The sequence below is a fragment of the Bubalus bubalis genome, chromosome 5 (genome assembly GCF_019923935.1).
Source record: "Bubalus bubalis isolate 160015118507 breed Murrah chromosome 5, NDDB_SH_1, whole genome shotgun sequence".
In the NCBI taxonomy this organism is placed as follows: Eukaryota; Metazoa; Chordata; class Mammalia; order Artiodactyla; family Bovidae; genus Bubalus; species Bubalus bubalis.
This window is the reverse complement of record NC_059161.1, coordinates 62,084,566-62,110,554: the sequence shown is the minus strand read 5'-3', so window position 1 is coordinate 62,110,554 and position 25,989 is coordinate 62,084,566. Positions and strand designations below refer to the sequence as shown.

General features: G+C 37.9%; 1 protein-coding gene across 1 annotated transcript in view; it reads right to left on the bottom strand.

The window, feature by feature from the left end:
* USH2A (usherin) overlaps nucleotides 1–25,989 on the bottom strand; it is a 940,802-nt gene that overhangs the window by 259,103 nt on the left and 655,710 nt on the right. Inside the window, exons 47-49 of the mRNA XM_044943197.2 lie at nucleotides 16,090–16,299; nucleotides 14,570–14,772; nucleotides 9,540–9,652 (exon numbers count right to left, since the gene is read on the bottom strand). Coding sequence (XP_044799132.2) covers nucleotides 9,540–9,652; nucleotides 14,570–14,772; nucleotides 16,090–16,299 — 526 coding nt within the window. The remainder of the gene's footprint in view (nucleotides 1–9,539; nucleotides 9,653–14,569; nucleotides 14,773–16,089; nucleotides 16,300–25,989) is intronic.

Below are 25,989 nucleotides of genomic sequence, written 5' to 3'. Positions count from 1 at the left end.
TATCACACTGATTGATTTGTGTATATTGATGAATCCTTGCATTCCTGGAATAAACCCAACTTGATCACAGTGTATAAGCTTTTTGATGTGTTGCTGAATTCTGCTTGCTAAAATTTTGTTGAAGATTTTGCATCTATGTTTGTCAGTGATATTGGCCTGTAGTTTTCTTTTTTTGTGCTGTCTTTGGTTTTGGTATCAGGGTGATGGTGGCCTTGTAGAATGAGTTTGGGAGTGTTCCTTCCTCTGCAATTTTTTGAAAGAGTTTTAGAAGGATAGGCATTAGCTCTTATTTAAATGTTTGACAGAATTCTCCTTTGAAGCCATCTGGTCCTGGGCTTTTGTATTTTGGGAGATGTTTGATCACAGCTTCATTTCAGTGCTTGTAATTGTGTTGTCCATAATTTCTATTCCTTCCTGGTTCGGTCTTGGAAGATTGAACTTTTCTAAGAATCTGTCCATTTCTTCCAGGTTATCCAGTTTATTGCCATATAGTCACTCATAATAGTCATAATCCTTTGTATTTCTGCACTGTCTGTTGTAGCCTCTCCTTTTCACTTGTAATTTTGTTGTGATTCTTCTCTCTTTTTTTCTTGATGAGTCTGGCTAAAGGTTTGTCCATTTTGTTTATCTTCTTAATAATCCAGCTTTTAGTTTGATTAATCTTTACTATTGTTTCTTTCATTTCATTTTCATTTATTTCTGCTTGGATATTTATGATTTCTTTCCTTCTAATAACTTTGGGGTTTTTTTGTTCTTCTTATTTCAATTGTTTTAAGTGTAAAGTTAGGTTGCCTATTTGAAGTTTTTCTTGTTTCTTAAAGTAGAATTTTATTGCTATAAAATTCCCTCTTAGAACTGCTTTTGTTTCATCCCATAGGTTTTGAGCTGTCGTTTTTCATTGGCATTTGTTTCTAGAAATTTTTTTATTTCCATTGTGAGTTCTTCAGTAACTTGTTGGTTATTTAGAAATGTGTTGTTTAATCTCCACGTGCTTGTGTTCCATACAGTTTTTTCTTGTAATTGATATCTAGTCTCATATTGTTGTGTTTGGAGAAGATGCTTGATATGATTTAAATTTTATTAAATTTACTGAGGTTTGATTTGTGATCCAAGATGTGGTTTATCCTGGAGAATGTTTCATGTACACTTGAAAAGAAGGTGTATTCTGCATTTGGATGTCAAGTCTTGAAGATATCAATGAGATCTGTCTCATCTAATGTATCATTTAAGACTTGTGTTTCCTTATTAATTTTCTGTTTTGATGATCTGTCCATTGGTGTGAGTGGGATGTTAAAGTCTCCTACTATGATTGTGTTACTGTCAATTTCTCCTTTTATGTCTGTTAGTGTTTGTCTTATGTTTCTCCTTGGGTTTATCTTGTATGGGACTCTTTGTGTCTCTTGAACTTGATTGACTATTTCCTTTTCCATGTTGGGGAAATTTTCAACTATAATCTCTTCAAAAATTTTCTCATACCCTTTCTTTTTCTCTTCTTCTGGGACCCCTATAATTCGAATGTTGGTGCATTTGGTATTGTCCCAGAGGTCTCTGAGACCATCCTTAATTCTTTTCATTCTTTTGACTTCATTCTGCTTTTCAGAAGTTATTTCTACCATTTTATCTTCCAGCTCACTGATTCTTTCTTCTGCTTCAGATATTCTGCTGTTGACTCCTTCTAGAGTATTTTTAATTTTTCAGTAATTGTGTTGTTTGTCTCTGTATGTTTATTCTTTAATTCTTGTAGGTCTTTGTTAATTGATTCTTGCATTTTCTCCATTTGTTTTCAAGGTTTTTGATCATCTTTACTATCATTATTCTGAATTATTTTTCAGGTAGTTTGCCTATTTCCTCTTCATTTATTTGGACTTCTGTGTTTCTAGTTTGTTCCTTCATTTGTGTAATATTTCACTGCCTTTTCATTAATTTTTTTTACCTTATTGTATTTGAGTTCTCCTTTTCCAAGACTTCATGGTTGAATTCTTTCTTCCTTTTGGTTTCTGCCCTCCTAAGGTTGGTCTAGTGGTTTGTGTAAGCTTCATATAGGCTGAGATTTGTGCTGAGTTTTTGTTGTTGTTGTTGCTTGCTTGTTTGTTTCTTCTTCCTCTGATGGGTAAGGCTGGGTGAGGAGGTAATCCTGTCTGCTGATGATTGGCTTTGTATTTTGTTTTGTTTGTTGTTGACATGAGGCTTCCTGCACAGGTTGCTACTGGTTGTTGGGAGATGTCTTGTATTCAGGTGGTTTTCCTTGGTGTGAGTTCTCACTATCTGATAATTCCCAGGGTTAGTTTTCTGGTAGTCTAGGGTCTTGGAGTCAGTGCTCCCACTCCAAAGACTCAGAGCTTGATCTCTGGTCAGGAATGAAGATTCCACAAATGGTTCATTATAGCATTAAGTGAGATTAAAACAAATACCCCAAAATGAGGAACCAAAAATGAGGAACCAAAGATGAACCCCAGCCAAATGGCAGTCACAAAATAAGGCAAATAATAATTAAAATATTGGAATAAACACATATACATATACACTCATGACCAAAGTCACAGTCCAACAAAAATAAAGTACCTTAGATTGACCCAGTGAACAAAGGAAATCAAAAATTATATATACCAGTTAAGAACAAAACTAACTAAAGCAGAAACTGGAAAACAAAACTAAATCAATGTGCTAAATGGGGAATAAAGCAATGAAAACAAAACTAACAAATATGTTGCGAGGAAAGGAAAGAAAAACAGATATGCAAAGTTAAATAGAGGTAGATGAGGAAGATTTACACACTTTAACGATTAACAGCAAGGGAAAAGAACAGAAGGAAAGGCAAACAAAGGAATATATGTAGAAAAAATATAATAGGTTTAAAGAAATTAAAACTTATAAAAAGGAGAAAAGAAAAAAGAAGAAAAAGGGGGCGGGGGGAGGAAAACTCTACAGAACTGCAAAAGCCCAACATAGAGGCAGAGGTTTATAACAACAATGAAAAGTGTGACTGAATATACACATACACATATATACCTGTATGCAAAATCAAAACAGTTCAACAAAAATAAAGTACAATAGATTGACCCAGGAAATGAAGGAAACCAAAAATTATATCTAACAGTTAAGAACAAAACTAACTAAAGCACAAACTGGAAAACAAATCTAAAGCAAGGTGCCAATTGGGGAAATAAAGCAATGAAAAGAAAACTAACAACTATGTTGCGAGAAATGGAAAGAAAGAAAAGAAAGAATAGGTATACAGAGTTAAATAGATATAGATAAAGAACATTTATATACATTAAAAAGTAACTGCAAGGGGGAAAGAACAGTAGGAAAAGCAAAGTAATAAATGTAGAAAAAAATAATAGGTCTAAATAATCAAGAAAAGAGAAAAGAAAAAGAAAAAAGGAAAACTCCACAGAACTGCAAAAGAGCAATGTAAAGGAAAAGGTTTATAACAACAATTAAAAAATGTGACTGAGAAAAAAAGAAAGCTCAAAAGCTTAGATTTCATAAAAATCTAATTCAATAAAATCAACAACTACAACACAGGGGGAGAAAAAAAGAAAGAAAAGAATCCACAGAAAAGTCAAAACATAAGAATAATAAATGCTTTTCTGGAGTCACTGCTGTCAGAGTCCTTTCCCTCACTGGGAGTCACAGTCAACCTAACCTCCCTAGGATGCCCTCCAACACTGTGGTGATCTCTGGGCCTGCTGTGGGGGGCAGCTCAGATTCTAACCTGATCCTACTCCGGTGTGTTCTTTCTGTGGGAGCTCTCAATGTCCTTTTATATATTACATAGACACAGAGCCCTCCTTGTTGATCACTTGGATTTAATCTGCAGCTTGTATAGCTGGTGGGAAGGTTTTGAGTCTTCTTAGCCACACTGCCCCTGGATTTCAATTGTGGGTTTATTTCCACCTCTGCATGTGGGTCATCCACTGGGATTTACTCCTGAGGCTGCCCTGGAGGACTTGGGTTTGCCCCTGTGAGAGCCAGTTGTGGAGATGGTACAGCTGCTTGAGTTGCAGGGGTTCTGGCAGCACCAGGTACTCAGGAAGGTTGGCGGATAGGGCAGCAGGAAATACAGTGCTCTAGAAGGACATGGCAATCAGTATTGGCAAATATGCTACAGTATTCTTACTGAGAACCCCCTTGACAGAGAAGCCTGGCAGGCCACTGTCTACAGGGTCGCAAATCATGGGAAATAGATGGGGAAACAGTGGAAACAGTGTCAGACTTTATTTTGGGGGGCTCCAAAATCACTGCAGATGGTGACTGCAGCCATGAAATTAAAAGACGCTTACTCCTTGGAAGGAAAGTTATGACCAACCTAGACAGCATATTCAAAAGCAGAGACATTACTTTGCCAACAAAGGTTCATCTAGTCAAGGCTGTGGTTTTTCCAGTAGTCTGGATGTGAGAGTTGGACTGTGAAGAAGGCTGAGCACTGAAGAATTGATGCTTTTGAACTGTGGTGCTGGAGAAGACTTGAGAGTCCCTTGGAGTGCAAGGAGATCCAACAAGTCCATTCTAAAGGAGATCAGTCCTGGGTGTTCTTCGGAAGGAATGATGCTAAAGTTAAAACTCCAGTACTTTGGCCACCTCATGTGAAGAGTTGACTCATTGGAAAAGACCCTGATGCTGGGAGGGATTGGGGGCAGGAGGAGAAGGGAATGACAGAGGATGAGATGGCTGGATGGCACACCGACTCGATGGATGTGAGTCTGAGTGAACGCCAGGAGTTGGTGATGGACAGGGAGGCCTGGCGTGCTGCAATTCATGGGGTCGCAAAGAGTTTGACATGACTGAGTGACTGAACTGAACTGAAAGTGAGCCTGCATGCATAGACACGAGACATTTTTTGGCCTGCGGCAGCTCTGCCCCAGTGAAAGTTGAGCGTGAAGGTAGCACAGCTGCTTGGCTTTTAGGGATCCTGGCAATGCTAAGTGTGCAGGGATATGACTGCCTCCACCACAGGAGTTATGGCCCTATCAGTCTTTTCTTAAGCCTCTTGTAGCTGGCTTTCAGAAGGCCTCTTTGGCCAGTCTTTCTTCATAGCTCCTCCCATCAGGCACTTAGAAGGCTCCCTTTCCTGGGGTCTTCTCTGTTGTTCGCCACTTCAGTCACATAGAGGCCCCCCCTCCCCCCCACCGGCTGGGGTCCTATTCTGTGGATCTGCATGTCAGGCACTTTAAAGGGCAACCTGAATGGGGTCCTACTCTGTAGTTCGGTGCATCAGGCATTTGATGGGCCAGCCTCTCTATTGCTCAGCCGCCAATGCTGGCCTGTGGGGAAAGAGAGGCTATGGTGATGGCTCCACCCCCTCGCATGACTCAGCAGTATCTTGCCTGGCTTCCATGGCTGCCTGGCTTTCCTCCACAGGCATTTCCCACCACAATCTCCTCCCTCACATCCTCTCAACCCGTCTCTCCGCAGTCAACAGCAGCCCTTGCCCTGGGGTTGCTCCACAATCCCTTAACTGCAGCTCCCAGCCATTGCGCCTTCTAGTGGACCCACATCCCTATCTGGGGAATGTATGGCTGCAGCAAGGACTGTCTGAGTCTCATTCCATTTAGGCTGCCACAGACCAGCTGTTTCACTCTCAGCCTTAAATGTTCCTCCTCTGACTCAGACAGTTGCCCCAGTGTAGGGATCAGACCCCTGCTTCAGTTCCCCCACTGCTGAGGGCAGGTCCAGTCCTACTAACACTCCTGTTTTTCCCCCTAGTTCCTTCATCCTACCGAGTTTTGGGTGGTTCTATATATTCTTTTCTGCTGGTCAGGTACTCCTGTCTACTCTCAGCTGGTGTTCTGCATGCACTTCTGTGTCTGAAGGTGTATTCCTGATGTATCTGTGAGGAGAGATATACCCCACATCCACCTACTCCTCTGCCATCTTGTTCTCTCCCTGGAAGCTTTTTGTATGCAATTTTTTAACCTGGTATTTTGAAATTTCCAGATGATATCCCCTTATATGGCTATGATTCAGTCATTGTCCTGGCATCTATAACACCTTGGAATCTACTTACTAGTATCTTGATTTGGGAATCTTTTCTTGTCATCTTTATTTTCTTCCCTTTTTTCCTCTGTTCTCTCTTTCTGGAACTCTTATTATCCAAATCGTTGATTTCTTGGATTTTAAGATTTTTCTTAATTTCTTTTTTAGTAACATATTTGATTTTTATTTCACTTTCAGAGACTTTGAACTTTCTTCTAAAGTTTTAATTCAGTTAATTAAAAATTAAAACTTTTAATTTCCATGAGATATCCCTCCCCAAAGTCCTGCTTTCCTTTGATTTTTTCCAAGTAGGATTTTTTTTTTTTTTTTAGTGCTCTTTTATAGATAGAGGATGTCTTTTTATCCCTCTGAGGTTGTTATGTATTTTTTTCCTCATCCTGCATTTTCTCTATGTCTGTTGAATTATTTCTATGTTTTAATTTTGTTTCTTTTAACCTTTGAGATAAAAAAGGTGACAAGAAGATTTATATATGAGTGGGGCTTGTTGATTGATGAAACTCCCTACTGTGTGACCAGTTGGCAAGTTATCTTTTCTATTAGGGGATCCTGATCTGCTAGTTTATGGAAGTATTTTATCTGGAGTCACTCAGACTTTTTCAGAGAAGAATGCCCTTCTGTATGGAAACATTTATGACTGGATATTTGTTTGTAAAACCAGAGCTGGGGAAAGCAGCTGAGGTGCCATCATTCTAATTGTAGTCTACACTTTATCATGATTTTCACCTTTTCCCTTCATCCCAGATTTCCACTGTGCCTGAAAGTGAAATTGAAGTCGCTCAGTCATGTCCGACTCTTTGCGACCCCATGGACTGTAGCCTACAACACTCCTCGGTCCATGGGATTTTCCAGGCAAGAGTACTGGCGTGGGTTGCCATTTCCTTCTCCATTGCGCCTAGTAGCCCTAATTCCTAAATACCTCTGTTCAGTTTCTTGAGAAAAAAAAAACTTCTGATCTCCTGTTGGAGGAATATGCCACAAGGAGAAATAGAAATCAACACTTTGATGAATAATATAGAGGTAGGGGACCTTGAATTCTGTAGTGGCTAATTTTCTGTTGACTGGGCCACAAAGTTGATGACATCTGGTTAAAAATGATTTCTAGGTGTGTCTGCAGGGTTTTTTTTGATGAGGTAAGCATTTGAATCTGTGGCTCAGTAAAGCAGATTGCTCTTCACAGTGTAGTTGGGCTCTACCCTCAACCCTCCAATCAGTTGAGGGGCTGAGGAGAAGAAAAAGTTGAAGGAAGGGAGAATTCCTCCTCTCTGATTGGCTACTTGACCTAACCAATCTTCTCTCACTCTCAGATTTGGACCAAGATTTATACCATTAGCTCCTCTAATTCTCAAAACTTTGGACATGGACTGGGACCAGACCCCAAGGTTTCCTGAGTTTTCACATTTGGTTTTGTTTCCCTGGAGAACCCTGAATAATTATAGGTCTCAATCACTCTTTTTTTTTTTTTTTTAAAGACTTTAAGCTAATCCCACGATTTCAGCTTTGAACTTTATTCCATCTTGCCGTTATTCACAACACTGAAAGTCTGTTAGGTGCTCAGACACTGAGGTTCTCTGCAGAGCAAATTAGTTTGTTTTGTGTCTTCATCTCCCTCTGCCAACTACCACTTTGGCAAGTGCCTCTCCCAAGGCAACTGTTGCCTTCATAATTGTGTTAAAAATCTATCTTCTCTTGTTCTCATCTGCTTTGTCATTTTTATTGATCTTTTAAAAAAAATAAATATGCCCTTTTAACTGTTTTTGGCACCAATTTAATATATTTGGGGAGAAGCAATCTTTAAACCCAACTAAAAATATTTTTTTCTGTTATCATCCACAAGAATCTTCTTAAAGATATCTTAGAAACAGAGTCTCAAATGGATATTTGCTCAATTTCTGAAAACCCTTACATATTTTTAGCCACATATAAATATGTAATCTAAGACATATTCCCTATGCCATTCACCTAGGCTTGAGTCATGGGGATGCTAACAGACAAGACATTTGACAACATCCACCTACTTACTTATACTTCTTCCTGGAGTTCTTTAGAATGAACTCAAATGTCACATCTTTCATGATGTCTTCACTGATAATTATGGGCAGAGCTGAGGGTTTTTTTTTTTTTTTAATGCACTTCTTTCACATTATAAACTTTTATTATAGTGTATTTCACTCTGTTCTATAAATGTTTGTTTAGGGCAACGTCTCCCACAGTTGACTGGAACTGTGAAAATTTAGAGCCCTTTCTTACTCTACTTTGTATTACCTTTGTCTCTTATATTATTACACCCACAAGTATGTTTGCTGAAAAAATAAATAAAGGTCTCTGGTGTCCCTTAAAGTTGACCATTTTTCCCTGGAAAGGTAGGCAATCATGTGGATAGATGACAAAAATCTGTTGAGCGAATTATCAATTAATTAACATATCCCACATGAGCTGTAGGAGGGCATGGCAACCAACTCCAGTATTCTTGCTTGGAGAGTCCCATGGAGAAAGGAGCCTGGAGGGCTACAGTCCATAGGATCACAGAGTAGGACACCAATGAAATGACTTATCATGCATGCACCCCACATTAGACAGATATCATCATGTGTTTGATAGAAGATATACTCAAGAAGAAAGGACTATCTTTGCCCTGAACATCTAAGAATTCAATTATTTGGGTTTTTCTAATTATTTCAATCACTAGTTATCCAAATCGGTATAGGTTATTTTTGAAATGATTTTAAAAAGACCTATAATTTTCAATATGTCCTAAAGGAATCCTTCAGAATTGAAATATTTTATAACATGTTGATTATTTCAGTCAGTGTCCATGTGTGTATATGGGATGTAATTGTGTGTGTGCGAGTGTGTGTGTAAATGAAAGGCAATTCATTTGGTTAGGGCAAAAATATGATGTGGGAATACTCAGATTTCTTTCTCTGCCCTTGACTTGACACAGAGAGGTGAAAATTTCATATTACTTTTGACTTGGAAATCTTGATGTTACATCATTTTTCTCTTAAATTGCTCATTTTGAATTGAAAGAGGATCACTTTCAAACCGTGGTCATTGCTTAGCAACAAAAGAGTACATAAAAATAAAGGGATTCCATGAAGAATCTGATACAATTGTAAAGGTTATCCAATAATTTATCTCCCCTAATTATTTTACAGCTATTTCTAGCTTTAGGAAAATCTGATATACCTAAGTCTAATTTTTTTTCAAAGAGATTAAGTTAGGAGGTAGTCATTCTAATTAAAATTGTATTATTTGCCTCACAAAAGAATTTACTAAAGGACAACTTTTCCATGCACTCCAACATTTTTCACAGATTACTAAGTAAAAGGAAGTGAAGCTGGACAATCAGAAAAATCAAAGCTTAAATGTTAGGGGATGTGTCCATTGAGGATCAATACCTAATAATATAAAAAATTTTATTTACACACATATTTATAGTAATCTACTAAATGAGATTGTCATGGCAGGAATGATAGCTTTGATTTTTATTTTAATTGCTTATGGTCAGTTCTTTAGATTAATTGATAATGAATTGGTACCTTGAAGTGATGCCATGAATTGTGGGAGTCGGTATATCACTTGGAGTATCTTCCACAGTGGTGATTTGGGTTCTGTTGCTTTTTACACAGGCATATTTTGTGCAGACTTCAACCTGCAAATGTTAGTTTAGAAAACAATAATTGCAACTACTTTCAAAATACAGACCGCTGATGAACTGAAACCCACCCACTCTCATTTCACAGGTGTTTCTTATAGTTCTCTATGGCATCTTGGGGTTTACTAAGTCTTAGTTTTTTATGTTGAGTCCAATAGAACAAACTCAAAATAGAGTCTGGAAACGAGCTTGGGATAATTGACATAGTGATTCAAATGGTAATGTTTAGTTTCTAGTTCCAACTATTCAGAAACAGACAGACATATTCATCTCTTCGGAGCACAACTAAGGAAGAAGGGAAGATACTTAGTTGACAGTTGGCAAGCATAATATGTTATCACTGCATCCTACTCTCTGGATCTATAATCAAGTAGGGTAATGATGATATTTTCTGGAAGCCTTGACACTTGACAACAAATAGCCTCAATGCTAATCTCTAATGGAAGAAAAATGAGGTCTAGGGAAGACTTCCAATATGGCTGAGCTATTTTATATCCATTTGTTCCAGCTGCAATTGTATTTCTACCTTAATCACAGCAGAAACTCATCACTCACCCTTTAATTCTGCCACCTAATCTGAATAAAAACCAAGAAGGGTGGAATAACTAAAGATTAGAAATTGAGTTCATCAAGCATTAGTAACACAAAAAACATTTTCAACAAGAGCAGGGGAGAGACAGATGAACATGTAAGAGATTGCTTCTGGACCATCCATAAAGTGACACCCTTTTGCTCTCCATTAAAGGTTAAACCAAAGAGGAACTGCACTTTTACCAATGATGATTTACTTTCTGTATCTAATACATAAATGGAGGATATTACATGCTGATGAATCTTAAACACTAATACCGAACTTTAAAGCAAAGCAGTTCTCTGAATTTCCATGGGCATTTGAGGAAAGACAAATGTGGTATTTGTTGTATATAGTAGTTATGTTGTTTTGTTCATGGGGCACCTAATTGGGAGTTGAGGCATATTTTTATAATGCTGTTGAGTGATTTATTTATGCCATATAGTATTCTGAGCTAACATTAAATCATGTCCAGTAAATTCCAAATAACTTACAAGTAGATGAATATACTTGCTGTAATAGTATTAATGACAATAAAACCACACATATTGGGAAATATCTGACTATACGATGCATAGTGAGGTAACTCAAAATCAGCTCACCTGAATTTCTTATGTGCCAAATATTATGATGGGTACTTGAACAAATAATTTAATGAATCCTCACAACTCTGTTTTCAGAAGTTTGCAAGTAGAGGGGTCAGAGAAAGAATATGATCAAGCTGATAAGATATGAAATTATTTGATTCAGGCTTTACTGTACCCTAATTGTTTTATTATCTAAATAATAAGCACATCTTTAAGTTATAAACTACTTGCTGTTGCTGCTAAGTCGCTTCAGTCGTGTCCGACTCTGTGGGGCCCCATAGACGGCAGGCCATCAGGCTCCCCCGTCCCTGGGATTCTCCAGGCAAGAACACTGGGTTGCCATTTCCTTCTCCAATGCATGAAAGTGAAAAGTGAAAGTGAAGTCGCTCAGTCGTGTCTGACTCCTCGCGACTCCATGGACTGCAGCCCACCAGGCTCCTCCATCCATGGGATTTTCCAGGCAAGAGTACTGGAGTGGGTGCCATTGCCTTCTCCGATAAACTACTTAGGTCTATTCAAATGATTCTTTAGAAAGCTTTTACTCTGGTTTTAGAGAAATGTGTCAATACTTTTTTCACTTTGTTACTAATGTAATATTCCAAGTCTCCATCTTTGGGGCATATTTCTGGTGTTACAGCTATGTTGTATAACATGGAGATGAAACACAAATATAAAGGTTTACATATTAATACTAAAGAGAAAAAATTTAAGAAAAATTTGAATGAGCAGTCCCTTTAGAAAGGTCTATGCAGATTGATTCATTAAAAAAACAGATGTTGTGGTGCATCTACATGTCTGCTTTAAAATCAATGGCTATTTTATAGAGGGGGTTAGTAAAGAGACGGAGAAGGCAATGGCACCCCACTCCAGTACTCTTGCCTGGAAAATCCATGGACAGAGGAGCCTGGTAGGCTGCAGTCCATGGGGTCGCTAAGAGTTGGGAACGACTGAGCGACTTCACTTTCACTTTTCCCTTTCATGCATTGGAGAAGGAAATGGCAACCCACTCCAGTGCTCTTGCCTGGAGAATCCCAGGGACGGGGAAGCCTGGTGGGCTAATGTCTCTGGGGTCGCATAGAGTCGGACATGACTGAAGCGACTTAGTAGCAGCAGTAAAGAGAATCTTAGTTTTAAAGTATTAGGCCTATCAGTTAAGTGCACATTTTAAATGGAGACCAATTATCTTTGACATCATAAATAAAAATCTTTGAAATTTGATAAAAATCAAATTTCCAGTAATGTAATAACTAAGTACAGTATTTATGGACTTGGAGGACAGTCACAAAAATATACTTACAGTTATTAAGAATAAGAATATCTTAGTCACCAATCACAAAATTTAAGTATTAGATTCTAATCTGGTTTTTTGTCTCCTCATTTGTTTCCCTGTATCAGATCAAAATACACTCTCTTCAGGCCATTAGTGGGCTTCCTTGATAGTTCAGTTGGTAAAGAATCTGCCTGCAATGCAGGAGACCCCAGTTCAATTCCTGGGTTGGGAAGATCCTCTGGAGAAGGGAAAGGCTACCCACTCCAGTATTCTAGCCTAGAGAGTTCCATGGACTACATAATCCATGGGGTCGCAAAGAGTCAGACACAACTGAGCCACTTTCACTTCTCTTCACTTCAGGCCATTAGCAACTCAAACAAACAGATCTGAGTAAAGCCTGTCAGAGTGGAACATGCCTGGAATGCTTACACATTCACTCCTGCTTCATGGTCAGAAGGCTGGCGCTGGATACGCATGCACAGAATCCAGTAATCTCACCACAACACCTCCCCACCACCCACCACCACCATGTATACCCCCGCCCCGGATGTATTCTGAATCCTGATAAAGCAAATGAATATGCTGCCTTTTGAGGACTCAGCTGGCTTTCTCCACCAGGGCCCCAAAGAGGAAAATACAGCATATCTTTCATAACCTTCTATGTTAATTTATCCATGAAGCTGCATTTCTAAGTATTTTGAATGTGATTTTTATTTTATAATGTGATCAATGATCTACACCTACACACAGATTCCCCTTGAGTCATCAAGAGAAACATCAGTTCGCTGACCCATGCTAAGATACACTCAGGTGGGTACATGGAAATCATGGAGTGTACTAAAAAATAAGCAATGCACCTTTCTTCTTTTACCAAATATCTTTATATGTCATTGTCTTAGGAAGCCAAGCCTAGTAGTGGGAGAGGTTAATGCATTGGTTGTAACTAGATGATTACAAATGTTTCACTTTCAAATGTGGGGGGAACAGGGGGTGGGGAAATGTTCACTTAATGAACAGAGCCAGTGAAAAGTTTTCTGTGGTCAAATAAGAATTTCATGCTTAATATCTTCTGAAAATTATTTACAAAGTTATTAATGTTGGGCTTCTCCAACAGCTCAGTTGGTAAAGAATCTGCCTGCAATGCGGGAGACCCCAGTTCAATCCCTGGGTTGGGAAGATGCCCTGCAGAAGGGATAGGCTACCCACTTCAGTACTCTGGCCTGGAGAATTCCATGGACTGTAAAGTCCATGGGGTCACAAAGAGTCGGACTAGCACGCATGCATGCATGCTAAGTCGCTTCAGGGGTGTCCCACTATTTTCGACCCTATGGACTGTATCCCATCAGACTCCTCTGTCCATGAGATTCTCTAGGCAAGAATACTGGAGTGGGTTGCCATGCCATTCTCCAGGGAATCTTCCCAACCCAGGGATTGAACCTGTGTTTCTTATGTCCCCTGAATTGGCGGCCAAGTTTTTTACCATTAGTACCACCTGGGAAGCCCCAGAAGTACACAGTTTATTCAAAAATTTACTAAATGGCAACCCTTCTCTATAAACTTTGAGCTTCTTTTTTATCATTAATTTTTGCATTTAGCCTTGCTATCTTTTGTATTCTCCTGCTCTAACACGATTCCCAATTTTTTGAGGATAAGTTTCTTGTTTTATATGCCTTGGTGTCCTTTATATTTTTTCTATTTTTAAGATCAGTAGATCTCAAAGAGACCTAGGAGTTCACTCTCAAATGGTCAGTGGGCTCTCCAAAACTGCGTGTTAACTTTTGTCATATAAATATATACACACTTTTCTAGGAGAGTGTACACTGACTTCATTAGATCCTCAAAGAGGACCAAATGCAAAAAATTTAAATATAATTGTTTTCATACAGGTGAGGGTCATTGAACATTTGTTGAAGGATGAACAGACATTTTTCGTTCACGCTTGAATTAAATTTTTAAATATTTTTATCTGACACATATTCATTTATTTTTGTTGTTGCATCCAGAATTACAGAATTCTAGAGGTTAATAGAATGTTTTAAATCATAGAGTCCTTGGCTCTTACAAAAGAGACAATTGACACCAAGAGAGGTTATATAACTTCCCTAAAGCAATTAAATTTAGTAAATGGTGAAATTGGAGTAGAAGGAATGTCTCTCTAATCATAGGCTAACTCTGATTCTGATGTCAGTAAAAGAACCAGGACAAAGGCAAGCTGCTTGGCAAGACTGATTGCAAACACATGAGCTGCTTCATTTTGCCAGTGAAAACACCATCACCATCCTCACCATCACTTTCCATATTACTATTATCTCCTCTCCAAAGACTCCTGTGTTTGCCCACAGCAATCAATTTCCCTCTTTTCTCTCTTCTTCCCCACCAAATAAATAATCTGTAACCAAGGTGGAAGGCATCCACTAAGAGACATAACCCAGCAAGTTTTATTTAACACACCCATAAGCTTAACCATTGGAAAACAGCATTCTAACCTGGATGTCATAGACAGTGAAGGGAGACAGCTCTCTCAGAATGATAGACCCAGGCACATTTATTCCAGTCTTGTAGAGCTGATTATTTACATAGATGGAATATTCAGTGACAACACCATTTGGGTTTGAAGGAGCTGTCCAGATGACATGTACAGCTGTACTGTTGATGATGACAACCTCTGGAGGAAGCATGCCCTGAGGCTCTAGAATTAAAGGAAGAAACTGAATAAACTCCAGCTGTCTCTGAAAAAGCACTTGTTAAACTAAATGCCGATTAGTATTTAGGTCGAGCAAAGGGTTTGCTGCTTATCTGCTTTCCTCTGATGAAGTTATCACAGTCTGTAGTCCTCTGTAAATTGGCTTATTATACTCTCAGTTAGAAACCATAAGAATTGGTGGTAAAATGCTTTATACCACCATCATAGTGCTAATCTTCAGTACTATGTTACCAGTGGGATATAATGATAAATTATTCACCCATCTGCACCACTAACACATATCTATTATTTGTCTCTTTTCCCATCTCTTCACTCCATACCTCCCAGGAAAAAAGAAAAGAAAATTTGCTCCTTAAGCAGAAAATAAAACTCAAATACATCGCGGCTGGTGGAACGTGAAAAATCATTTGATGTTACTAGCTTGTAACTCAAGCAATATGAAGCAATAATGCAATATTGTCATTATGTAAATGATTTTGAATGTTGATTACCATAGGTAATGATGAAATCTAACATTAGGAAAAAAAATCTTGCTTGGTGTTAAATTACACAATTATTCAAGCATGTCAGAAATAACTATGTGAAGACCTATTTTTATCATAAGAGCCCATCCTAACTAGTTGAAAAATTGTCCTTGTGATCCATTCTATTTTATAAACAAAAGGTGTCGACCTTTGGCACCACGAAGGGAAATGGGTTCCACACTTAAAGCGCTCTGCTAATGACCTGGAACGCTTGCTTGGGAGGTAATGATATTATAATGTTTATAATGAGACTTTATAAAGCCAAAAAGATTAGAAAGACCATTCCAAACACATTTCAGATTCACAAGTTGCTTCCCTCGCTTCCTCCCCCTTGCTAACTGGCTTAGAAATGAGTCACAGGCAATTTTTCTCAGTGGCTGAACTTCCACCTACCATTTCTGGTGACTCAGGGAGGACCCTCCCTGTGCTTGGCTGTCGTTGTGAAAAGCATCCTGCTTCTGAAAGCAATTCTTAAAAAAATGTTTCTAAATGTCACCATGTATTGACGTGAATTCAGCTCCCAACTAAGCACACACTGAAAAGAACAGGAACAAACTGGGCTAATACCCAGTGATTGGAGCCTTGCAGCTGTCTCTGTGGGACCACTTATTGATCTGCCACTTGACGACAGCCAGCACTTAAGCATTTTAGCTCCAACCCCCTTCCCTCCAACACCGGAAATTTTATAATGGAAGGATGACTGATCTCAACCTCAGCGAGAATCAATCAATTTCATTCGCATCTTTGAAGCCGAGTTTCCCCTGAAATCTGGACTCACCCCCATCACAAGTGGTTGCATGCAGCACTTCACTGTTGATGCTGGCGACTCCGTTGAAAACAGAGATGAAAATCCGATACTCTGTGTTTGGATTTAAGTGGCCAATGACGTGAGAGTGTACATCTGGGAGGATTTTTCGAGATTCATTGGAGGTAGCAGAACTCCAAAAAAGTGTATAATACTCAACATCACCTTGTAGGTCTTGAAAAGCTGTTAACAATAAACATAGAACGCTGCATGTGTAGCCGATATAAAAGGGCCCGGGGGGAAAGACAGAGAATACACTCAATCATTAGCTATTCCTAGAATGAGAAAAGGGGAAAGCGCACAGAACTTTCCTTGGAAAAGTGCTGTATTTTATTATTATTATTTTGTTAACAAAGTTGTTTCTATCCGTATCTCATAATTAATTGCATAGAATCTTAAGTTCACAGGAAAATAAACTTTTAAATTGCCTTTAAGTATTTTAATTATGCTACTTATAAGTATTCAACTAATCTTCAAAACTTTGATTAGTACTTGAAAAATGAAATTAAGAGTAAAGTAAAAATATGCAGTACAGGGGGAAAAAAAAACCCTCTCTGTTCATAAGTAATGGTTCTAGAGAAGAAATCTATGCTAATATACGTGAGGGCATGTCCTGACACAGATGCTAAAACTTGAGGATTTTTAAAATTGCTAACAAAATCTGCTGATAGATACCTAGAAGATTGCTTAGACAGCTACCCTATTATGTGCACTGGTGATGTACCAGAGTAATGTAGTATGCTCTCCTTAAGGATCCTAGGATGATATCTGAATTTTGATCAAAGTTCTCATCCTTTCCTCCTAGTTCCTGTATCTCTGTGATGTAGACAAGCTCTTTCAAAGTCCTTTCAAAGTCCAGCCTATTGTTTTCTTTTTCCCTTCTCACACAACTTCTCCATTCTTGCACTAAGTTCTGCTTTTTGTGATCTTCCTACCATGAAGCTCTGAAAAGAAGATACAGAACACCCCATACCCATATTTTCTTAGCTAGGAATGTAATTACTAGCTCTGCAATTACTGCTCTGCTTACATTAACATTGCTTTTGAAGACGTGAAGCAGGATCTATCACCTTGATTTGTATCAGGATTACAAAGGTGGAGTTTTGTATGTGAAAGCTCCTGAAATTGTATGTAAAAGCTTGTGTTAACATTGTTCCACAAAATTAAGCAAGGATGGGGAGGAAAAGGTGGCATTTCTCTTTATGGGTATTGAAGTACAGTGTCTCAAGTATGTGAGATCCTGGGGTATGGCCATGGAAAGGAATATGGTTTGGGGGATTGTATGACTTTCTTTTAAGAATCATTAAGATCTTGGGGGCCTTGCAAAAAAACTGAATGTTGATTTGATTTTTTGTTTTATTTCCTGAATGCACTACCGCTTTGACCTAATATCCAGCAATAGTTAGAAAGGTCTGGTATATCAGTATAGTTGAAAGAATTTATAGTAAGCAATCTTTAGTAACTACTTTGGAAAACTTTGGGAATTGAGATGTTTCTTTTCTCTGCTGTCACAAATGTCAGCTCCTTTAATAATGAGGTTATTATTATGCATTTTCAGGAATCAGCTATTCATGTCTCTCAATGTTTTTCCAAATAATAACATTCCTCAAGTGTAGCAAAGCAACTGGGTTCTGTGAGAGTAAAAGTTCCTTCTATCATTAGAATTATTTTCTGCTGCCCTACAGTACTATTCCTCATTAATTTATGGTAGCAAAGATATAAAAGAAATTGTGCTAGATTTGAAGTTCATCTTGTATTTTAGTTTGCTACATGAGCAGGCTATTTAGAAATTCAAGTCCTAAAAATATAATATTAAGGAAGTACTTTCAAATTCTACTTAAAAATATAAATGAGTCTTTAATCACAGTTATTAAATGTGCCTGAAATCTCTTCTGTCAAGTTCCAATGAATGAACTGTGTAATATACATTGAAAATATTGGGACTAGCACAGTAAGTTCAAGATGAGTAAGGATCATATATCAATATGTGGATGAAATGCCATTAAATGTTCATTCTTAGTAATGTGCCATATGTCAACTCCTTGAAATAGAACAAAATCTGTTGTCCCAAAGAAGAGAGGAAAAGATGGGATTCAGTTCCACTAGTTATATCTTACTGCATGAGATAGAGGCTCTTCTAACCAGAAGCAGGCAGCATCTCCAGACAATAATGCCAGATTTCTGCACCACTCTGCTTCTCACCAACATCTGCTTCAGCTTGCCACTCTCTCCCTTCATTGACATTACAGTGCAGAGGCCAAAACACAGAAAACTAGTAGAAAAACACATTAAACAGATTAAATGATCTTCATATTCCTAGTTGTTTTATGAAAAGTTCTGGGAGCGGTACATGCACAGAAGTGTTCTTTTACATTGTTCAAACAAGGTTTTCAAATGTCAGTGGGCTCTAAGACAGCACACCATCTTAGAGACAGAAGATACATCTTCAGTTCTACAGGCCAGCGCAAAATTCAAGGTTGCTGACCTTGAGTCTATTCTGAGAGTGGAACACTGTTAGAATTGAAATAACTGGAATGAGAAGTTTCCCAGCAAATCCCACCCTTCCTGTGGATTGATAAAAACTGGACATGAATATATTTCTCCTTTTTAAAAGAGAAAAACATGAGTTACAAGGCTTCTTTATGTAATTGCACAAGTGAAACATTTTCTAGAACCTTAAAAGGAGAATTTGTTTTTCATATACTACTTCTATGTGAATCAGTGGAAGTGTTATAAAATATTTGCATGGTATTCTTAAAAATAACAAAAGGGACATGCCTTTGTGAAAAAGTGCTTTAGGAAACAGGTACCTGTAATTATGAAAAATAGGTACCTGTAATCATGAAAAGACAGACATGAAAACAGAGATATTAAATGACCTTCTTAAAGAAGAAAGGAAAGCAAGAAAACCTAAAAAGCCTCTCAGAATTAAAATCTGCACTGAAAGCAGAAAAAATACTGAGTTAGATGCATGATACTAGATGCTTGGGGCTAGTGCACTGGGACGACCCAGAGGGATGGTTTGGGGAGGGAGGAGGGAGGTGGGTTCAGGATGGGGAACACATGTATACCTGTGGCGGATTCATTTTGATATTTAGCAAAACTAATACAATTTTGTAAAGTTTAAAAATAAAATAAAATTTAAAAAAATAATAAAAAAAAAACCAAACCAAAACAAAAAGAGAATAGAGAATAAAAAATCTAATTGACTTGAAAAATAAATGGGATAAATAATCATAGATCTAAAATATCCCATAAAACATGACCCAAAATGAAGTTTTATATCCAGAAATTGAATAGATTAATATACAGTATTAGTGAAAATACTGGCAACATATCCAAAGACATACAGAAACTTATGACATTTTGAAAATCAACTAAATCTAAAAGACAATCTGCAAAGGGGAAAAAGAATCAGGCAACTTTCAGACTTATCCTCTGAAACATTAAATGTGGAAGACAGTGGAAAAATTTCAATAAGTTCTGAGGTAAAATATTTTAATCCAAGAATTTCATACACATCTAAGTCATTATATTTATGTGCAAATATAACAGAAAGGTTTTCTTATGTAGGTAAAAATTAAGAGAATGTACAAAGATAGCAGAAACATGTTCATTCAAGCAAAAATCAGGTGGTATAATGGTAAAGAATTTGACTGCCAATGCAAGAGACTCAGGAGACTTGGGTTCAGTTCCTGGGTTGGGAAGATCCCCTGGTGAAGGAAATGGCAACCCACTCTAGTATTCTGGTCTGGAAAATTCCATGGACAGAGGAGCCTGGCAGGCTACAGTCCATGGGGTCACAAAGAGTCAGACACAACTGACCATACGAGTACTAAAAGAACATGTAGCTCATTTATTTATTTCACTGTAATTATAAAAATTTTCCAATACAGTTATCTAAAAGACAAAGAGATGAAGCAAGCTCTAGAACTTAAGATTGGAGAAGTTTAAGAATTGATGATAAATATCAAAACTAGAGACAGTAATTATGTAAAAATGATTATATAATAATTTATTCACCAAACATTGAAAGCAGCAGGTGAGAAGGGCAAGGAAAGTAAGAGTATACAAAATTCTTGATCAAACATAAAATATAAAGACTCAGAGAAGTAGAGAAAGACATCACTAACCAATGTTAGTAGCAATGAAACTTGAAAGATCACTACAGAAGATAAAAGTTGTGGTGAAGATCCAGAACATTTACTAACACCCATGTGATTCTCTTCTTGTCAGATAGGGAGACTACATTTTCTGGGCTCCTTGCATCTGAGTGAAGTCATGTGATCAGTTTGTGCCATTTCTGACCCGAGGTATTAAGGACCAGTTGGCCGTCTCTGATTGTCTCTGATTTTCCCAGCAAGAGAAGGACTTCAAGGCACAAGGGAATGTGGATGTCCTGAATGGAGAGAGCCAAGGTCCTTAAGTGACCCAGGATGAGTCTAGAAAGAGATGAGGAAAAGTTTTAAATAAAACTCAGATTTTGGTTTTGGTTCTCATGTGAATCCTAGGAAACAAGACAGAAAATATACATGTAACTATGGAATGGAGGATTTGAAACTTGTTGTTTCACTGGAGACTTCTTGAGGTTGAAGTGTTTTTGTGACCACCAGGTTTACTTTTAAATTAAAGTGTGAATGTTTGAACTAGAGTTATACATGTAATTTGGAGTTAAGCTATGAATACTAATTGTATTTGAAGCAACAGGATGGAATGAGGGTTTCCTATGAGATTACATTAAATATGTGTACACTGGGAAATATTTCTCAGGTATTCTAATCCTGTTCTGAGTAATCCATATTTTATAGACCACAGAAATTTATGAGTAGGTATTGCTTTACTACAGCACATCAGGTCAATCTCAGTGAGTTGGAAAAAGAAGGTTATAAGCCATGGATACAATCTTTGTTACTAAATGCCACTTTTTCAAATAATTTAAAACAGTTGTTAGACAGGCTTGTTGAAAGTCCTCTTGCAAAAGGATTATACTCTGTACATGCTGTTGGATTATTTTTGTGTTGTGTGAGCTCATGTGCTCATTCACTCAGTCGTGTCTGACTTTTTGTGACCCCATGGACTGTAGCCCTCCTGGCTCCTCTGTCCATGGCACTTCCCAGGCAAGAATACTGGAGTGGGTTGCCATTTCCTATTCCAGGGGATCTTCCTGACCCAGGAACTAAACCCATGTCTCTTTCATATCATTGCCCCACCTGGGAAGCCCTGTTGGATTATTTTTAGAGATTGTTATCAATATTAATTATGTCCTTTAGATCTTTATCAGCTAGAATAGGGGTCAGCAAACTCAGGATTTTACCATGAGTAAAAATCTGTCCTCTTGGTCAAACCTGGCCTGCCACTTCTTTGTATATAACCTGTGAGCTAAGAATGGCTTTTATAGTTTTAAATTGTTGGGGGAAAAAATCAAAAGAATAGTTTTTCATGACATGTGAAAATGAAATCTCACTGTTCATGATAAATTTTTATTGGAACACAGGCATACTTGTTGAAGAGTTGTATATTGCTGTTTTCATGCTACAATGACAAAGTTGAGTAGTTCTGACAGAGAATGTATATTGCCTGCAAAACCTGAAGGGTTTACTGTCTGGCACTTTACAAAAAAGTTTGTGGCCCTAATCTCCAGCAATTAGAGTAGACCCCTCCACTCAAAGGATCTCCAGTTTTGTCTAGGATTGAATTTCTCAGTCATTTCTCATTAGTAGGCTCAGTGGGAGGTAACTTTGCCTCAGTGTAAAAATCTGGAAGGACCTTACTAAGGCTATTTTATAAAAGAAGTGTTTATCTTGCTCATAGATTCTTAGAGTCCAGATTCCCAAGTTCTGTGGTGAAGAGCTCTGTGTCATCAACTAAGTACTTCTTGGAAAACTTGATATTATCACTTCTAGAGAAATTTTTTTACTCTGGCTGAGGGTAAAAGTGCTCACATGAAGAAGTGGGAAAATTCTCCAGAGCTACATCCAAGTCAGGCTCCTTATCTTCCCCAGCAAGATATCTAGATGCCTTCTATCTATTATGCAACTAAAACAAATACCTGTATTTGCAACCCTCCCTGCCCCCAGGTCCTTCCATCTCTCATTGTGTTCCGGCTCCTTTCAATAATCTGCCAGGGAATATCATATTTAAAGGAAATGTATATGAAATGTGTTAATTATTCATTATTCTATATTTGGCAATGGAAAAAGGACAGCACATTCCTGCTTGGGAAGTGAACTGATAAGGGTAAACAGGGACAGAGTTAGTTACCTAAGCTTCTGTAACCAAGGAGCCCTTAAATAAAGTGATTTAAATGAAATAAATATTAATTTATATCTCACACAATAGCCTCAAAGTAGGTGAATCAGATTGTGTTCCATGTGGTCATTCAAGAACCCAGGTTCTTTCTCTTATGTGGCTTTGGATCTGTAAGGGTGTTGGCCATGCCTGCAGAGTTTAAACAGAGAACACTGCTGTGTCTATGGTCTAGTCCCGAGAGAAGAAGAAGACAGAACAATAGGCACGTCCTTGGTGTTTTGTGGTTATGACCCTAAAAGACACACATCATTTCTTTGCACATTCTATTGGCATGAACACAGTCACATGGATACAACTAACTGCAAAGGAGGCTGGTAAATGCAGTCTCTAAGGTGAGCCAATGATGGTGGGTGCTTTTAAAAGAGGTATGGTTTGGGATGATTTGTATGTATTAAAACCTGAACAGGATAAGTTCAAAGTCAAACTTCTAGCTACAAAATCTGGTGGTTTCTGATTAAGAGATCAAGATGAGGCATATGCTTTTTGTGTGAATTTAAACTTTTTGAAGTGATGCCTTCAACTTTACGAATCTTCCAGAGTTTAGTGAGACAATGTAAGGAAGGAATTATGTCATTGATCTCTGCATTCCCAGTGCCTGGGACAAAAAAGTCAAGGATACATATTCATGGAAGGAAGAAGGAAAGGAAAGAGAGGGAGGAAACTAAAAGAGAAAAAGGAAAGAGGGAAGGAAGAGAGAAAGAGGAGAGATGGACAAAAAAGATTATATTGGGTTGGTCAAAAAGTTCATTTGGGTTTGTCTGTCACATCTTATGGAAAAATCTGAACAAACTTCTTGCCCAACCCAATATGAACCACAGCGTGAACGTCTGAAGGTTGAGGGGAGCTCTTGACAGATGGACAAGTGGACAGTATTTGGATAATTTTTTTCATTTCCTCTTATTTCAATACCTTCCTCTCCTCACCACTTCCAGTATTTTCTTGCTCTTTTCTGCCCATCAATGACCTCATTAGTGAGGAGACCTCAGAAGAGGTGCTGCCTTTCTACACTTTTCCCTCATGGGCATTTTTCACCATTTGTTTTAGAGTGAGCAGTCAAAATGGGAAGGATCTCACTAAATCACTCTTGACAAAGTGCTAATAACCATTAAGGTCACATGCAGGAGAAATAGCTGAAAATGGGATGCTTAAGTTGGAGAAGTGCTACTGACTAGCTGTAATTTGGGATAAGTCACCAAGGTGCAGTTGCTAACTCCTGGGGCTGTATGAATAACTTAAGTGATATTTTGTATCTCTTCCTATAAAAATGTGAATTTTCTCCAATGAAATCATTTATTTTCATCGTATTTCATTAGATTGAACTATTTTCTTTTATATAAAAAGTAGGGACAAGAACCACATCTTTCTCTAAGGACCAGGGAGAAGGGGGCTGCAGCCTGTAGAAAGGGGAGGCCAGTGTCAGAGGATATTCTCCCTTCAGCAATGTGGGAAGAGTTTCAATCAATTACTGGGTTTTTCAAATCAATTCCCAAATTATCATCTTTGTGTGGAAGCTTCTAATTGCTAAATGGCACCCCACTCCAGTACTCTTGCCTGGAAAATCCCATGGATGGAGGAGCCTGGTAGGCTGCAGTCCATGGGGTTGCTAAGAGTTAGGCACGACTGAGTGACTTCACTTTTACTTTTCACTTTCATGCACTGGAAAAGGAAACGGCAACCCACTCCAGTGTCCTTGCCTAGAGAATCCCAGGGACGGGGGAGCCTCGTGGACTGCCATCTATGGGGTTGCACAGAGTCGGACATGACTGAAGCAACAGCAGCAGCAAAATATTATTTTATTTTTCAAATACTGCCAGCAAGACAATGTGTGGAGGATGGGGAAGTAAATATGGCCCGGCGCTACCAGTTTGTAATATTTGCCCTAAAAAATTAACTGAACAGATGCAGGGTGCATTTTCCTCATAGGACCTCACATAGTGATGGAAACGTTTAAAGTGGGCACTTTTGAAACTTTAATAACTTATCCCCATTAATCTGTGATTGGTAAAAATTTACCAGAGATATTTTACTTGGAAAATGGTGTGTCCATGTGGAGGGTCATAATTAAGAGAAAATATATTTTAAAAATGCATTTTATGGTTTTTATTAAATAAATGTAAGTTTATTCATGACTTTCAACTTATAGTTTTGTTCCTTTGAGCATGGTAGACAAGGTGCCATTTTATCCCACAAATCAAGAAAACAATTGAAATTAAAATTGCAAAAAAGAGGTGGCTCTTTCACAGCCGAGAGACTTGTTAATTTACTTTAGGATAGCCGGTTTCAAGAAGAAAGAAAATGATAATGCAACACGCTTTCACAGAGCTGACCCTCTTCTGAGAGTTAACCTTTGTACTCACAAATAGTTATCTGAAAAATTTCTAAGGTATGAATGGAAATAACAGCAGATTGCATTACCTACATCCCGAAGGTCAGAGGTTCAGATTACCAAGGTAATGAAATTTCAGTGAGCTGCTTCAGATCTATTAGGTTTGTCAGTTTTTATAAGCATGCTTACTTCAGGCATGCAATTATAACATAAAGGAACTATATTGGTGAAAATTCAGTCGCTGGATCTCAACAGAAGTATTCAAATGTCAGATGCGGGGAGGGCATCCACCTTCCCGAGTAGGCTTTTAAGATGATTCAGGTATCGAGGGCGAAATAGAAAGGAGATGAGTGAAAATATATTATACATAAAAATCCATCTCCATATAAAAACTTTTGTATCTTTTCCTAGAAGTGTCTCAGGAAGTAATCACAAGCATCAATTAACTTATATTCTTCCATGTAAATGGCTTAAGAGGTCCCAACAGAGGTGACACAGATCATTAGAAATCTGCAACCTTATAAAACCCTAGTAAATAGTTTTTTATAAAAATGGCTTATTTAGTAGCAATGTAGATCAACATAACCAATGCCAATTTTAATTTACAATTAATGTCACCTGACACTGGTTTTAATCCATAACTGATATAACAGGGGCAAATTCACTCAAGATGTTCTAAATAAAATAGGAAGGTGTTCTAAATAAAATAAAATTTCTCTTAGGCTATAACAAAATCAAAATCGGAAGGTTGCAATTGCCCAACCAGGCGTCATTTTTCGTCTTTTTATATACTAGCAGATGATTATCCTAATAGATACAGTTTACTTTCATAAAACACATATTTTAATAGGGATTTCCAAGTCAGATATTTCTTAATATTTGGTAGTTTCCTAGCAAGTTCTGATTAACTATTTGCCAGATCAAAAGTGATACTTCTAAGAAGGATTATAATATATAGTGCCATGATATATACAGTCTTGTTTTTTTCTGATTGTGACATTTGTTGTTCAGTCGCTAAGTTGTGTCTGACTCTTTGTGACCCCATGAACTGCAGTACGCCAGGCTTCCCTGTCCTTCAGTATCTTCTGGAGTTTGCTCAAACTCATGTGCATTGAGTCAGTGATGTCGTCCAACCATGGATCACTAAAAATTAACAGATCAGCTGGTAAATGCTACTCTTCTGACCAACCATAGCTGAAATTTCAATTATGTGGTTTCTAAAGATGCAGGTGGAGAAG